Below are 13543 nucleotides of genomic sequence, written 5' to 3' on the forward strand. Positions count from 1 at the left end.
ATTTGAAGCCACAAGTAGCTCTCAATTTTACTAAGATTCATAACAGAGTTATGTGCACATAGATTCATAAAAGTTACTATTTATATATTAAAATAATGCCATTTACAAAGAAATACTTTGTTATTGGAGTGATGATTCTTAAAATTTTCAATATTTTTAAAATTTTGCAAGAAAATTTTCACTAGAATTTTAAAGTCACAAACATTCCCTGGGGTTCCACACTTACGTATTTTTTCCTCATCCTTGTTTTACAAAATCCTACAACTTCTAGGAAAATTCCTCCATCTAGAGAAACATGCTTCCATGTTAATTCCAAATAAAGCTATTGTACCACTTGAGATGACATCAAGATTTCTTACTGTTGAAATTAAATTATGGAGAAATGCTACATTAAAAATTGTGAATGTAAGATGGCAACTCAATGCTTTCCAACTTACTAGAGAGCTCTCTTAAGCAAATATTTACTTACTGTATTACTATGTTAGTTTCAAAATAATCAAATATGCCTTGATACCGGACATCCAAAGGCGATTATATAAATTGTCACTGATTTTAGAATTTTTTTTTTTTAGCAACCAGTGACCTAGGGCAAAAGTCACCTGATGGCAAAATTCTTATGAACATTCACTGTCTCCAAATCTGACGCCATGTTCACCTCATTTGTGAATTGGCAGAAACTTCTGAATGAGTAAATGAAGCTAATAGGAGGTGAAATGCAAGTGTTGTGTTCCTGAGCGGTTGCCATGGTTACCTATGAATTTAGCGTCAGCTGACGCGGTAATTTCTCTCTCATTTTTATAAGCACTTATATATCTTAATAATAAAAACTTATTGTAAATAACATTCTGTTCCCAACAGTAATATATCATAGTATCAAGCCATTTAAAATGTATTTCCTTTTGTTGAACACAGAATTTACTTATAAATAAATCATAATGAAAAGTAAAATGTATGTTCAGAATTATGTATTAGGAAGAGTTTCCTTTAATAATCTTATCTAAAAGGACTATTTCTGCTTCTAAAATCTACCTTTAAAATTATATATAAAATCTATGAAATCAAATAACATAATTCACATGTTATTAAAAGACAACTAATCTTCAACTAATCTTCATCTCATGTATGTAAGAACTAAAACTACTATTTGGATTTCCATGTTGCTTATCCTAAACCCAGATAAACTTACATTTATATTCACTACAGAGACCATCACACTTAATCGTCTTATACTCTAGCAATCATTACATAAGATGAAATCCAGGATAGTCTCTTATAAGAGGAAATTCTAAGTTCCTTCATGGCCATGACACTGCTTTTCTTAAACACTGTTGTGACTCTAGCCATTAGAATAGTGCACACAGTAAAGGCACAAAAAAGTTTTGCTGAATGAATGAGTAGCAATGTGGGTGCACATTTTAAAATTTTATTTATACTATTATTTTATATTCTTATTTGAAAAAACTTTAAGTTTGTAATAATTTTTACATTGGAGATTTTACTAATTTTTCTAGTCTCATAAATTCTATTCTAGAAATCAGTTAGCAGTAGAAGGAACTAGATTTAAATTCCAAATACATAAGTCATATTCAGAGGTAAAGGTGTTAAAGATTAAAGCATAATAAAATATTCAAAAAGCCTCCATAAAATACCCTTGGGGTCCAACATTTGTAAGATGACTTATTAATCTTTTCTGAGTGACGGCGTTTAGTTTTTCTTTCAAATTGAAATATACTAAATAAGATGTCACCCATGTGATGACAGAATTTCTGCTTCACCAGAAGAGAAGCAGTCAAAACACCCATAACCTTTTGTAGCCAGTTGGGAAACGACATGGCCTACGTATAAGAGCCATCACAAAAGAGGAGAATTGGGTGAGCAACGCCCAAGGAGGAAAACAAAGCAATGGAAATACATATTGTGGCACTTGTGACATCACAGCATGAAATAGATTCAAAGCACTGATGTTATTTTTAAAAACCTACCTTGTTGACTGACCCTAGCCCTGGGCAATACTTGGCTTAAAAACACAATATTCATAAAATAGATAAGAACGAGGTATTCTGTCTTAAATCAGGGAATAAGCCCCAAAGCCTAAACTTCATTATTAACAAAACAAAACGAAGAAGATCAGATCATCAACCAGTATAACAAAAGAACAGGCTCTGTGATAGATTTTAATACATTTTAAAGCACCTGAGAATTTTAATTTAGTCAAGTGTAGACAAAATCAATAGTTAAATATGTCTCTAGAAAATCGAAACCCTAAGACAAATGCTCATTAAGAGAGAACTCTCCCGCTGGACCCGACTTTACTGTGTTTAAACCATGCCCTGTGCGTGCTAGCTTCACTTCAGGAAACATTCTAAGGTGCTTTATCAGAGGTGGATGCATTTAGTTTTGGAATCACCACCTCTTATGCTCTGGCCCCTAAAAGGAAGGCATCATAACCACATGGCTCTTGGCTACCCTCCACTTGGTGGCCTGCCGGCCTCTGGAAGCCACTTGTCTGTGGGGAGGAAGTGACTAGTACCTGTCATTCTCCGGAGACGCATGCTGGATTTGAATCCTGGGGCTAGGAGGCCGTCTCCTATCTAGAGAGGGGGACCATCTACCCCTGTTTGCCCAATGAACAAGACAGGAAAAAACAAGACATTTAGTAACTCCTAAAATAAAAGAATATATGGAACAAGAGGACTGGAAAATCACCCCAAAAAGTCAAAGTGTAGATTCTTTGCTCCGTAATTTACTCTTCATTTTTGCAGGCCTTGGAAAGATAAATGACAATATTGTAGGAAAACAAAACTTGTAGCCTGACATGTGAATAGAGAAACAACTTATTTGGGAAGATGTCTGAAATCTCCTGTGTAATTTTGTTCTTTTAAATGTGGTGTGTGTCTGCAAAACTATACCTACACATAAATACATATGTATAACTTGACAAAGATGCATCCTTAAGAATCAGGCAGATGCCTGAATAAAACAGATTTAAGAAGCCACCAATACTTATTTGATACGAGGTCTTGAAATTACTGGATAAAGTGGCAAATGAGGTGTGTGAATTTCATACAAAGCAGACGCATAGTTTAAGTGGAAGAAATAAAACTACTCTCTAGTGTGGAAACAATAACATGAAGAAATGATTCATGGAGACGCTACCAGTGAAGTCTTAACAAGCTTTCTGGGGGAAAACTGCAGGGTTAGTAACTGAAATGAAAAAATTGTCAGCAAAACCCACGGATGGATAAAAGTGGGAAATACAGATAAATGCCATTGTAAAATAGTATTACCTTCAAAAACTCTTGTTAATCTTTACTTGCAAAGGTACCTCTCCATGGGGTAAACAGTTGTTTTCTTATTTCAGCATTTACAAGAATACTGTTTTTATGATTAACAGTTAAATAAACGTTTGAAACTTGGTTCATTCTTTTGTTAAACTATCTTGAGATTCTGTCTCTGCCTAACCACAAATTACAGACATCCGGGCAAATACTGAAAAGAGGCCGTAAGGGACTGGACGGCCCAAATTTGGAAATTTTAATATATTCGATATGAACATTTTAAGCAGGATAATTTCTCTGCGTATTGGCTTCCTCATATGCAACAAGGGATCACTGAATGGGGTTTAAGACTCGTCTAACTATACGATTTTATAATAATCCAAAGAAGACCAGTCGTAACATTTTTGAAGAGCCATCTCTTTTTGCCGTTAACTCGGTTTCGTGGATTTATTAGACAATTTGGACAAAAGCAGCAGAGGGCTATCAACATGTGACCAGGATACCTTTAGTCAGCAGGTGCTCTTCTCTGAAAGCCCCTGGGAAGACTCTTTGTCATCACTCAGCCTTGGATGGATGGAAGGAGGGCTCTGAGGAAGCCGTGAAGCAAACAAAGATACTTGAAAGCAGAATTTGGGCAGAAGAGAAAACTGTGTGGCATGTCCTCTGGAATGTGTTATGTGTTTGTGAAATTAAAAACAAATTTGCATTCATTTCAAATTAGTGAATTATTTTAAGTGAGTATATAGTTGGTCAATCCAATCGGAATGCTTGAAAATGTAGCTTTGCACCTGACTGGCTGTTGTTCTGCAGACACAATAAAGAAAAACATTTCTAAAACAGTTGAAAACAATTATAGCTAGTGTTTTTCACATGCAATTGTACTCAGTCATGAGAAAACTTAAGGTGTTCTTTAAAAATACAGAGTTGATATGTTTTTCTTTAAACATTTTTGAAGGAATAAGTAATATTCACTTGACAAGATTATGAATAACCTTGCTTCCTGAGGCAAAATTCCAGTCCTTGTGTTTATTTAAACATGAAAAGTAAAGAAAAATGCTATAATTATGAAACATGCAGTGAAAGCCATGAAAGAGAGGGTGTACGTTTAGGAACAAGGCATTGTGAATGCAAGCTATTAAAAGGTAAACTTTTAGAAATATTTAGCATCATACATGTACACCTGTGCACTCAAAGTCCTTCTGAATATGCTGATATGCAGTCCCAATAACATAAATGTTTGCTTCACCCTCATATCTTTGATATGATGAGAGTAGGATCAAATTATACCCAATTTTTGTCCAAAGAACAGACATCACATAAGTTTTAATATCATGCGTTTGTGAGCTTGAAATATACTAACGTTTTATATGTTTTTAAAATGCGTCCAACTTCTTTCTCTGTTTCTCCTATCACACAGAAGGACCAAAATTAGAATCTTTATTCCCTTATTATTGAACAAAACACACACCTTCCACGTCCGTTTTCATGCTAGAAGCGAACATGGCAGGCTACACTGGAGTCATTAATCACGAAACTGAACTAAAACAGCCCCTTCTTGATTTTTCTTCCCAACTGTCCTGCCTGCGGGTTACCTTAGTTGCATTATAAGTGCTTTAATCTCAGTATTCTAAACTCATTAATTCAGAAACATCTATTTGTTGGGAGCCCATCCTTTTCTCTGTGCTCAGAACAGGAGGGGAAGGGTCACTCTGGTGGCTGTGGAACTGAAGGAACAGGCTGGGGCCTCCCCAAATAAGGGGCTACAGTGTCTTGTTTTGCTTTGTTTGGGCAGTTACATCAACTACACCCAGCACAGAATAAATATTTGCAAATGTTTAAGTAGATAATAAGAGGATAAGATTTGAGGTTTGGGGGTAATACTGGTAAGAAGTAATAAGAAACTTAACTAAGAAATCAACAGCGGTGGTTTTCCCTGGTGGCGCAGTGGTTGAGAGTCCGCCTGCCGATGCAGGGGACACGGGTTTGTGCCCCGGTCCAGGAAGATCCCACATGCCGCGGAGCGGCTGGGCCCGTGAGCCATGGCTGCTGAGCCTGCGCGTCCGGAGCCTGTGCTCCGCGGCGGGAGAGGCCACAACAGTGAGAGGCCCGCGTACCGCAAAAAAAAAAAAAAAAAAAGAAATCAATAGCGGTAAGGGGACCCACCGAGGAGATATAAGGACATAGAACTGACAGTCCTCAGCAAGCAATGAAATGGTTCTTACATTGGGGCTCTTCCCCCCAGCAAGGATATACCTTACAACAAAAGTGCGTGTGTTTAAATGTGTCATTCGTATGTATGCTTGCATATTTACACATCTTTCAGTGGTGCATATGTCCTGGCAGAGCATGGCTAAGCAGCTTAACTATCTAAAAGAGAGATTATATGGAAATGTAAACCATTCATTCCCTAAATAGCACACACACAAAATATCTGTGAAGTTCTGTCATATTACACACCAACCCTGAACAGACTAGAGATCTGATTATACAGTACATATTTTTATTGTCTATTCCCATTATTCATTTAGTCCTTTGAAACATTTTCCCCAACCTTATTTTAAGTGAAAATTAATACAGGTGCTTATACTTTGGAATAAAGTTTATTTATTTCAATTGAAGTTACAGTTAAGTTTTAGGTAGGAACTTCCTTTCTCTTAGGCCTCGTGTTTCCATGTGGAGGGAAATTCCTTCAAGTCCTACTTCGGGCCTCTCTCCACCCCAAGGAGGGAGGAGGGGGACTTTGTGTTAAAGAATCAGGCACTGATGACTTAGCCCTTTCTGGATTCCTCCTTCCTAATCAGTCTGCCTGCAAACAGCAAACCCCACAGCAAATCAACCTGCACAGCAGCCCTCAGAAGGCAGAAGCCTCTCGTGGTTCAGAAAGTGTGGCAGCCTCTTGGTGAGTCACCGGCAAGCTTACAACCTGAAGTCTAGCTTCTGAACTTGTTCACTGTATTTACGGTGATAATTAGATCCCCCACCTTGCAGTTCTTGGGTCTAGCTCACAACTGGACACAGATCCGGGAGCAGAAAATATGGGGTGTTTTTGAAGTTCCCCCAAAGCCCCAGATGGAACATGTACTAAGTAAAAAATAATAATGCTATCGCAAGAGATGGCAAGGCCAAATACGATCCCTGACCTCCAGGAGTACAATCTAGTGGAAGAAACAAGCGTGACTAAGTGAAATAGAACGCATGTAATGTTACATGGGCCCAGAAAAGAGAGTTAATAATTCTGCCTGGCAAGGAAAGGCAAGCATGTGCGGGAGAGGTTAAGAGAAGTTTTATAGACGAAATGGTTATTTGACTTCCTGTTTTGAAGAATGAGGAGAATTTTTAGGCAGACAACAAAGGAAAAAGGGTATTTCAATTTTAATGGGAAAAAGACTTGAGACAAAAAGGAACAGAACGATTAATAGAGCTTATGAGAAATTAACGGGGCAAGAATGGCATCGGAAGTGGGGATGGGCTATAGTATAATGAAGCGGGGGGGGGCGGGATCTGTCTTGGAGATTCTTGAAGGAGAACGGATAGGACTTCCTGTCTCATCAAATGAGACGAAGGAGCAGAAGCATTTCCAGATTTTGTGGATGGTTATATGTCAAAGCTGCCAAAGTACAGGGACATTTCAGAAGAGAAAGCATTTTGCTTGCAGAGGATTTGAGGGAGACAGTGCATTCGATTTCGACTTTTGATGCACACAGGGTCTACCAACCACCGAGAAATTTAGGCCTGGTTTGCAGGGGAGGGTCTGGCATGACCAGTTACAGTGGAGTGTTGTCTCCATATGTATTAGTGTGGAAACGTTTTTTTTAAGCTTATTTATTTATTTTTGGCTGTGTTAGGTCTTCGTTGCTGCGCACGGGCTTTCTCTAGTTGTGTCGAGCGGGGGCTACTCTTCGTAGCGGTGCGCAGGCTTCTCATTGCGGTGGCTTCTCTTGTTGCGGAGCACGGGCTCTAGGCACGCGGGCTCATTAGTTGTGGTTCGAGGGCTCAGTAGTTGTGGCTCACGGGCTTAGTTGCTCCGCGGCATGTGGGATCTTCCCAGACCAGGGCTCGAACCCGTGTCCCCTGCATTGGCAGGCGGATTCTTAACCACTGCGCGACCAGGGATGTCCCAGTGTGGAAACTTTTGACTGATAGACATATAATTTCAGGGATGGGATGGGTGGGGTAAAAGAGGAAAGCTGAGGGGGAGACAGAGACAGGGAGGTTAAGCAGCCTGTAAAGGAGACTGCCTCAGCACAGACGTGTTAGGGAATTTGTAGAGGATGCTGAAGAAAGGAGACATTAGATTTCTGGAAGAGGTCAAGGAAGAAGATAAAACATCCGAGGAAAGGAATCATTCTCCAGTGGCTCTAGAAATCAGTGTTTCTGAACACGTAAGCAGCATTCTGCTGTAAAACCCGGGAAAGGAAAGGTTAACAGCAGGCCTGGAACTCACTCCTTCCGGATCAGGGAACAAGGGGGAACCGATAACCTCAAGCTGACCTTGACACAGATGAAAGTACAGGGACCTTGACCAGACCTCCTTGTAAGCATGCAGTGGTATTTGCTAGAGAAAAGATAAAAGAGAGTCCTTATCTATTCAAGGTCTTCAGCAGGGTACAACTAGTCTTTCTAGATCTTTCACTGTAAATGAACCCCAAATTTCCTGACTTATGGGTCATGACTGGATGGGGCAATGGGGTAACCCCTACGTATTTTTGCTAGTTGTGTAATCAACAGAATATATTATATAATGGAGATGCTCAAACACAGAAATTACTGCCTTTGCAAACAGTGTTTCCACGTGCCTGTCTCAAAATTCATCTGTTAACCTGGGCCAAACCATCCTCATAAGGGAGAAAAGGTCGGCCTGATGGTTTTGGGGTCCTTCGGGAAGAGAACATGCTAACTGTGCCTGGCGCTCCTTTATATTGGAATAATCAGTGAAGTGCGGTGTGGGGTACCGAGTCTGCTTTAACAATTTCATCTTTTGTACTAACACAGAACTTCCTTTGCTTTCAGAGTTAGTGAAGATACTCCAGAAAAGGGCATTAAGTAGGTATAACAGCATACACATGTTCATCAAGATAGTTTAGAATCAGCAAATTGTTTGACCTCGATAGGTTACAAGGCTGTGGAAATACTGATAGGTCACCATCTCAAGAATATGAAGTTATGTCTTTAACAACTTTTCTATAATATCTTATCTACTATGTATATGTCAGGCATTGATCAGCTCTCTGGTCAGTCACCAGAACTAAGTAACCTGGAAAACTCTCAAAGCTTCCACAGTTCCTACTCTCCTCACGTCCTGTCTGGGGACTTACAGGTGCATCTTCCAAAGAGCACAAAGCCCCCACTGCTGGTCCTACTCTGTCCTGTCTCGAAGCTGCTCAGAGGTGTGTGCGCAGAAGGACGGCATCCTCCACACCAAGACACACCTACAGCATCTGTAAATTTCCTGATGAGAACTCATCTCACTTTATTTTCTTCTTGACAACAAATTGACCCCAATAAGTTAAAGAACATTAGTAACACCAATTCCAGTCCCCTTTCATTTTTTTTTAAGGGGAAATTTATTTTTTATTCAATAGATAGAGTGAATGTAAGTTTCAATCATATTTTCTCTTCTATCAAAAGTACGTATCATAAGTGAGTGCACTCAGACCTCACTATGACCTGTAAAAGAATCGTGGCCAGATTATTTGTCTACAGGTTGGCCTGTTCTAAGGGTATTATCAGAGATGAAATTCACCAATACATGGATCTGTGAATTCTCTGGCTTCAGAGCAACAAGAAAACACGTGCTCGACAGGCTTCAGTGACAGAATAAAACTGTACTGTCCAATGTAGTAGCCACAAGTGGTCAAGGAGCACTGTGAAAAAAGGAATGCAGGGCTTCCCTGGTGGCGCAGCGGTTGGGAGTCCGCCTGCCGATGCAGGGGACGTGGGTTCGTGCCCCGGTCCAGGAGGATCCCACATGCCACGGAGCGGCCGGGCCTGTGAGCCATGGCCACTGAGCCTGCGCGTCCAGAGCCTGTGCTCTGCAATGGGAGAGGCCACAGCAGTGAGAGGCCCGTGTACCGCAAAAAAAAAAAAAAAAAAAAAAAAAGGAATGCAAAATATCTCACTAACAGTTTTTAACTGATTATATGTTAAAATGATAATATTTCAGATATATACTAAAGTATTAAAGTTAATTTCATATTTTAATATGGCAAGCAGAAAATTTAAAATTATGCATGTGGTTCAAACTGTATTTCCCTTAGACAGAACCAATAGAGATGACATTTAAGATGTTAGGGTATCCTTGTAGTCAGAAGATTCCGCTGACTTCATTCTATCCTTGTTTTAACACTAACCAGAAACATATAAGGAAATAATAATAAGTAAAAAAATATAAAAATATTTTTTCTTGCTACTCTTGTATATATTTTTTGGGGGAAATATACAACAAACAAGAATAATGAAACAGTTTCAACTGTGATTTTAGAAGAGCCCATTCAACTAAAGAAGAGCCCGTTTCAACTAAAATTTCTTCTACAAATGTAAAGAAATACAAAAAGTTAGATTCCATTGTTTTCTATTACAAATTTTGCAAATACAAAAGAATACAAAATTAAAAAGTAGATATTTTTAGCAGGATCTTATGAAGACACTAAAAAATGAACATGTCTACCTGTACCAATCATTAAATTCCAGAAATAAACATCTCATAAATAAATGAGTAGAATCAGACTAGAAAGATTGCTAAAGGAAAGCTTGAAGCAGCCTCTGAAGAAGAGGAAAAGTGGGTTACATTAACACAACTAAACATTTTTCCTCAGGATTTGTGAAGAGGTAGTATGCAAATTTCCAGTGAATGACTTCTGATCGAAAAGAGATAACAATTATAACCAAGACTATCAATTATAACCAAGTTTACTGGAATAGAAAGTTCCACCACAATGGAAAAATTAGCTGCTCACACTTAGGAGACAGCGTAGTACATGATCATTGAATTAAAGTCAGAATTATTTATTAATCAATCAATGTAAAGTGTTAAGCAAAATTACGTATGTGTGTATATAATGTGCCTTTATTTTTGTAAGGCATCAGGAAATCTATGATAAACATACTATTTTTTGTTGAAATATAATTTAAGGCAAAACGATCTATATCAAAGAGCAAGTTGATTTAAAAAAAACCCTGAATATAGATGCACAAGGGAAGTATTCTATCTAAATAAGATTCTTGTTTTGCGTTTATGGAAGACTGTAGTTGAACCTATAAATACTATTTATCAGTGGAAGTACTAGGAAAGTGATCTTCCCCTTCAGATAACTCACTGGCCCTCACAACCATATCAGCGTACCGAAGGCTCCCTGAGGAGGTGTAAAGAAAACCACTGAACAGCAACGAAAGGGGAAAAGCAGCAGCGAGAAGCAGTTACAAATCACGTCATGCCATTTGCAACGGCATCCACGGAAATGTGTGTATGTGCTCCCTCTGGCTCCGCCACATACACACATCTCTACACAGGCGTGTACAGAAGGGAGGGGAAATGCAGACAGTCGGCAAGTGAACATGGATGAATAAGCCGTGAGATTCAAGGACACAAAACAGAGTGATAGGGAAAAAAATGACTGTACAAAATGACAGGAAATTAAGAAAGTCTTTATACCTTTCTCGTTCTGGTGAATGCAAACTAGCATCTGGTCTCAAGCAGTTGGTACTAGCACTCCTCGCCCTGTCAAGGGAGGGCTGCAGGTCACTAGTGCCAGTGCATTGCATCCAGGGTGGAGGAGAAAGACAGAGAAAACAGAGAGAGGAAGACCAGTTAGAGAGGAAAGCATCGAGTCCTGTCCCCTTTACACAAAGTGCAGAATCACTGCGAGTCGGTTCATAAGGGTGTGAGCGCTGACAGGATGGCCGTGCACAGTTTTGTTTAGAAAAAGACACTAAACAAAGATTATGCTTGAATTGCTTTGCATAATTTTTTAAAAGGGTCTCAGACTGAAAAAAATGAGGCTAACACACCTACTTATGAAAAAACTGGATACAGAAAGCACTGAAACAAAACGCCTAACACTTCATTACCAAGGACAGATGCCACACCAAAACAAAATGAAGGACAGCAGAGGAGGAAAATTTTACAACTCAGCTATTTTGGTTCAAACGCTAGACAGGGGAGGTGGACGGTATGACGTCCAAACGTCCTTACCTAACCAGAATCTCATCAGTAAACCTCAGTGCTCTCGAGTGAAAGCATTCATGGTGAAGGGGTTTGGTTTTAGTATGTGCAGGCAGAATTGAGCTCCACAAAGTAAAATCGTCCCAAAATAAAATAATATAAAATCAATTCTCATAATTGAAATCAACAAGTAAAACAACAAATAAATGACAAAGAAGACAACGACTAGAAATCTGATATTTGAGTAAGCAGATTTCATTTAGAGAAATATTCCAGCATAGGTTTTATAATTAAAGCTATTTTGACTTTTTTATTGTATTTTTAAATTAGTTTTTATTGGACTATAGTTGATTTACACTGTTGTGTTAGTGTCTGCTGTACAGCAAAATGAATCAGTTATACATACGCATATATCCACTCTTTTTTAGATTCTATTCCCATATAATTAAAAAGTAATGAGCAGAGTTCCCTGCTCTATACAGGAGGTTCTTATTAGCTACATATTTTATATGTAGTAGACTGTGTATGTCAATCCCAATCTCCCAATTTATCCTTCCTCCCTTTCCCCCTAAAAGCTATTTTTAGAGATCATGAGTTTTCTCTGTATATAATTAATTTTAAGAGGAAATGTTAATGCTTTATTAGAAAGTAAATTTGCTATTTTTAGTTGGTGAGGGATTAGGGATTAGTTTATAACTGGGACTCACTGTTATGACTCTTACCTGTAAATATTCCAGTGAGAACAGTTCTCTAACAAGGGCATCTTGGGCGGTAATGTTTTATAGTGCCTAACAAGATGTCTGGAACATGGGAACGCAGACATGCAGGAAACAGAAAAATACATGTGAAGCGAATTTTATCAGGATATGAAAAAAGTAGGAGACCTAGAAAGCTACAAACACAGATGGATCTTTTGTTTTTCTCAGAAAGACCACAATAATTATTTGAAGGTAGGAAAAGAACTGCTAAATACGGAATCATGGACATGTCTTCATAATTAAGATGAAGACTTAAGTTATAGTTTAAAAGCCTTAATTTGAAAATGATTTGAGAACTACACTCTATGAAGTAACCAACATGAAACTTACTATTTAATATTATACCTGCTCCTATGGAAATAACTCATAGCTAAAAGTACTAATCAAATAATTATGAAATTTGGGAATTAATATGACTAAAAAGTTAATAGTCTAATGACAAGCAAAATGCTGACCAGCATTGCAGGGACAAGGCTGGTGACAGTACTGAAGGCAGTAAAGGAAGGAAGATCAAGAGGTGAGTGCAGGGCTTCCCTGGTGGCGCAGTGGTTGAGAGTCCACCTGCCGATGCAGGGGACGCGGGTTCGTGCCCCGGTCCGGGAAGATCCCACATGCCACGGAGCGGCTGGGCCTGTGAGCCATAGCCGCTGAGCCTGTGCATCCGGAGCCTGTGCTCCGCAACGGGAGAGGCCACACAGTGAGAGGCCCGCGTACCGCAAAAAAAAAAAAAAAAAAAAAAGAGGTGACTGCAGTGGACAAGTCCTTTCCATTTGTCACCTTCTGGATACAAATCCAACAGCTGGCAACATTTATCACCAGAAATTGGGTGGGATGGGTATTAGCTGCAACCAGAACATGAATTCTGACTTGGCAGAAACAAGGCCCAACATCATATGAATTCCTTTAAAACCTATAAGGAATTCTGGACTGTCTATATCACCAAGGGTAAACTTGGTCCTGTCAATGAATGTTTTGGTAATTTAATAATGTTTCTACAAACTTTAACTGTCAATAATGAAAATCTATTGTCCATTTTGGCTTACATTAAAGTGTGATAAAATCAGGAATAGAATAAACATTTGCTGAGGAGATATTAAATATCAAAGACCCCCATGGGTGTATTCATGTTTATACTAATGGTTGATTCAGGAAATCTTTTAAAGCTGTGGTTTAAAATGTATTAAAGTACCACATTCAAGCACAGATTGAGGACACTTTTACTGAAGCAAAGAATTCAGCCTGCTTCACAGACAGAATCTTCTTTTCAACTCCTAAACCTTAGGCAACTGTCTTTAGTAACAAGCTGCTATACAACTTTTCTAAGCAATTGGTTCAAAAGTGAATTT

The 13543-nt window shown here is 38.7% G+C and overlaps 1 protein-coding gene across 50 annotated transcripts in view; it reads right to left on the minus strand.

Moving 5' to 3' along the window:
• Positions 1-13543, minus strand: part of RIMS1 (regulating synaptic membrane exocytosis 1) — a 473493-nt gene that overhangs the window by 129516 nt on the left and 330434 nt on the right. For 23 of the 50 annotated variants that reach the window (XM_049695404.1, XM_049695412.1, XM_049695403.1 and 20 more), the window contains one exon: positions 10930-11019. The exons of 8 other annotated variants lie outside the window; for them this stretch is intronic. In XM_049695404.1, coding sequence (XP_049551361.1) covers positions 10930-11019 — 90 coding nt within the window. Of the gene's footprint in view, positions 1-2530; positions 2615-10929; positions 11020-13543 lie in introns of all 50 variants that reach the window. 19 more of the 50 variants (XM_049695398.1, XM_049695397.1, XM_049695400.1 and 16 more) reach the window with 1 other exon arrangement.

This window comes from Orcinus orca, chromosome 12 (assembly GCF_937001465.1).
Source record: "Orcinus orca chromosome 12, mOrcOrc1.1, whole genome shotgun sequence".
NCBI lineage: Eukaryota > Metazoa > Chordata > Mammalia > Artiodactyla > Delphinidae > Orcinus > Orcinus orca.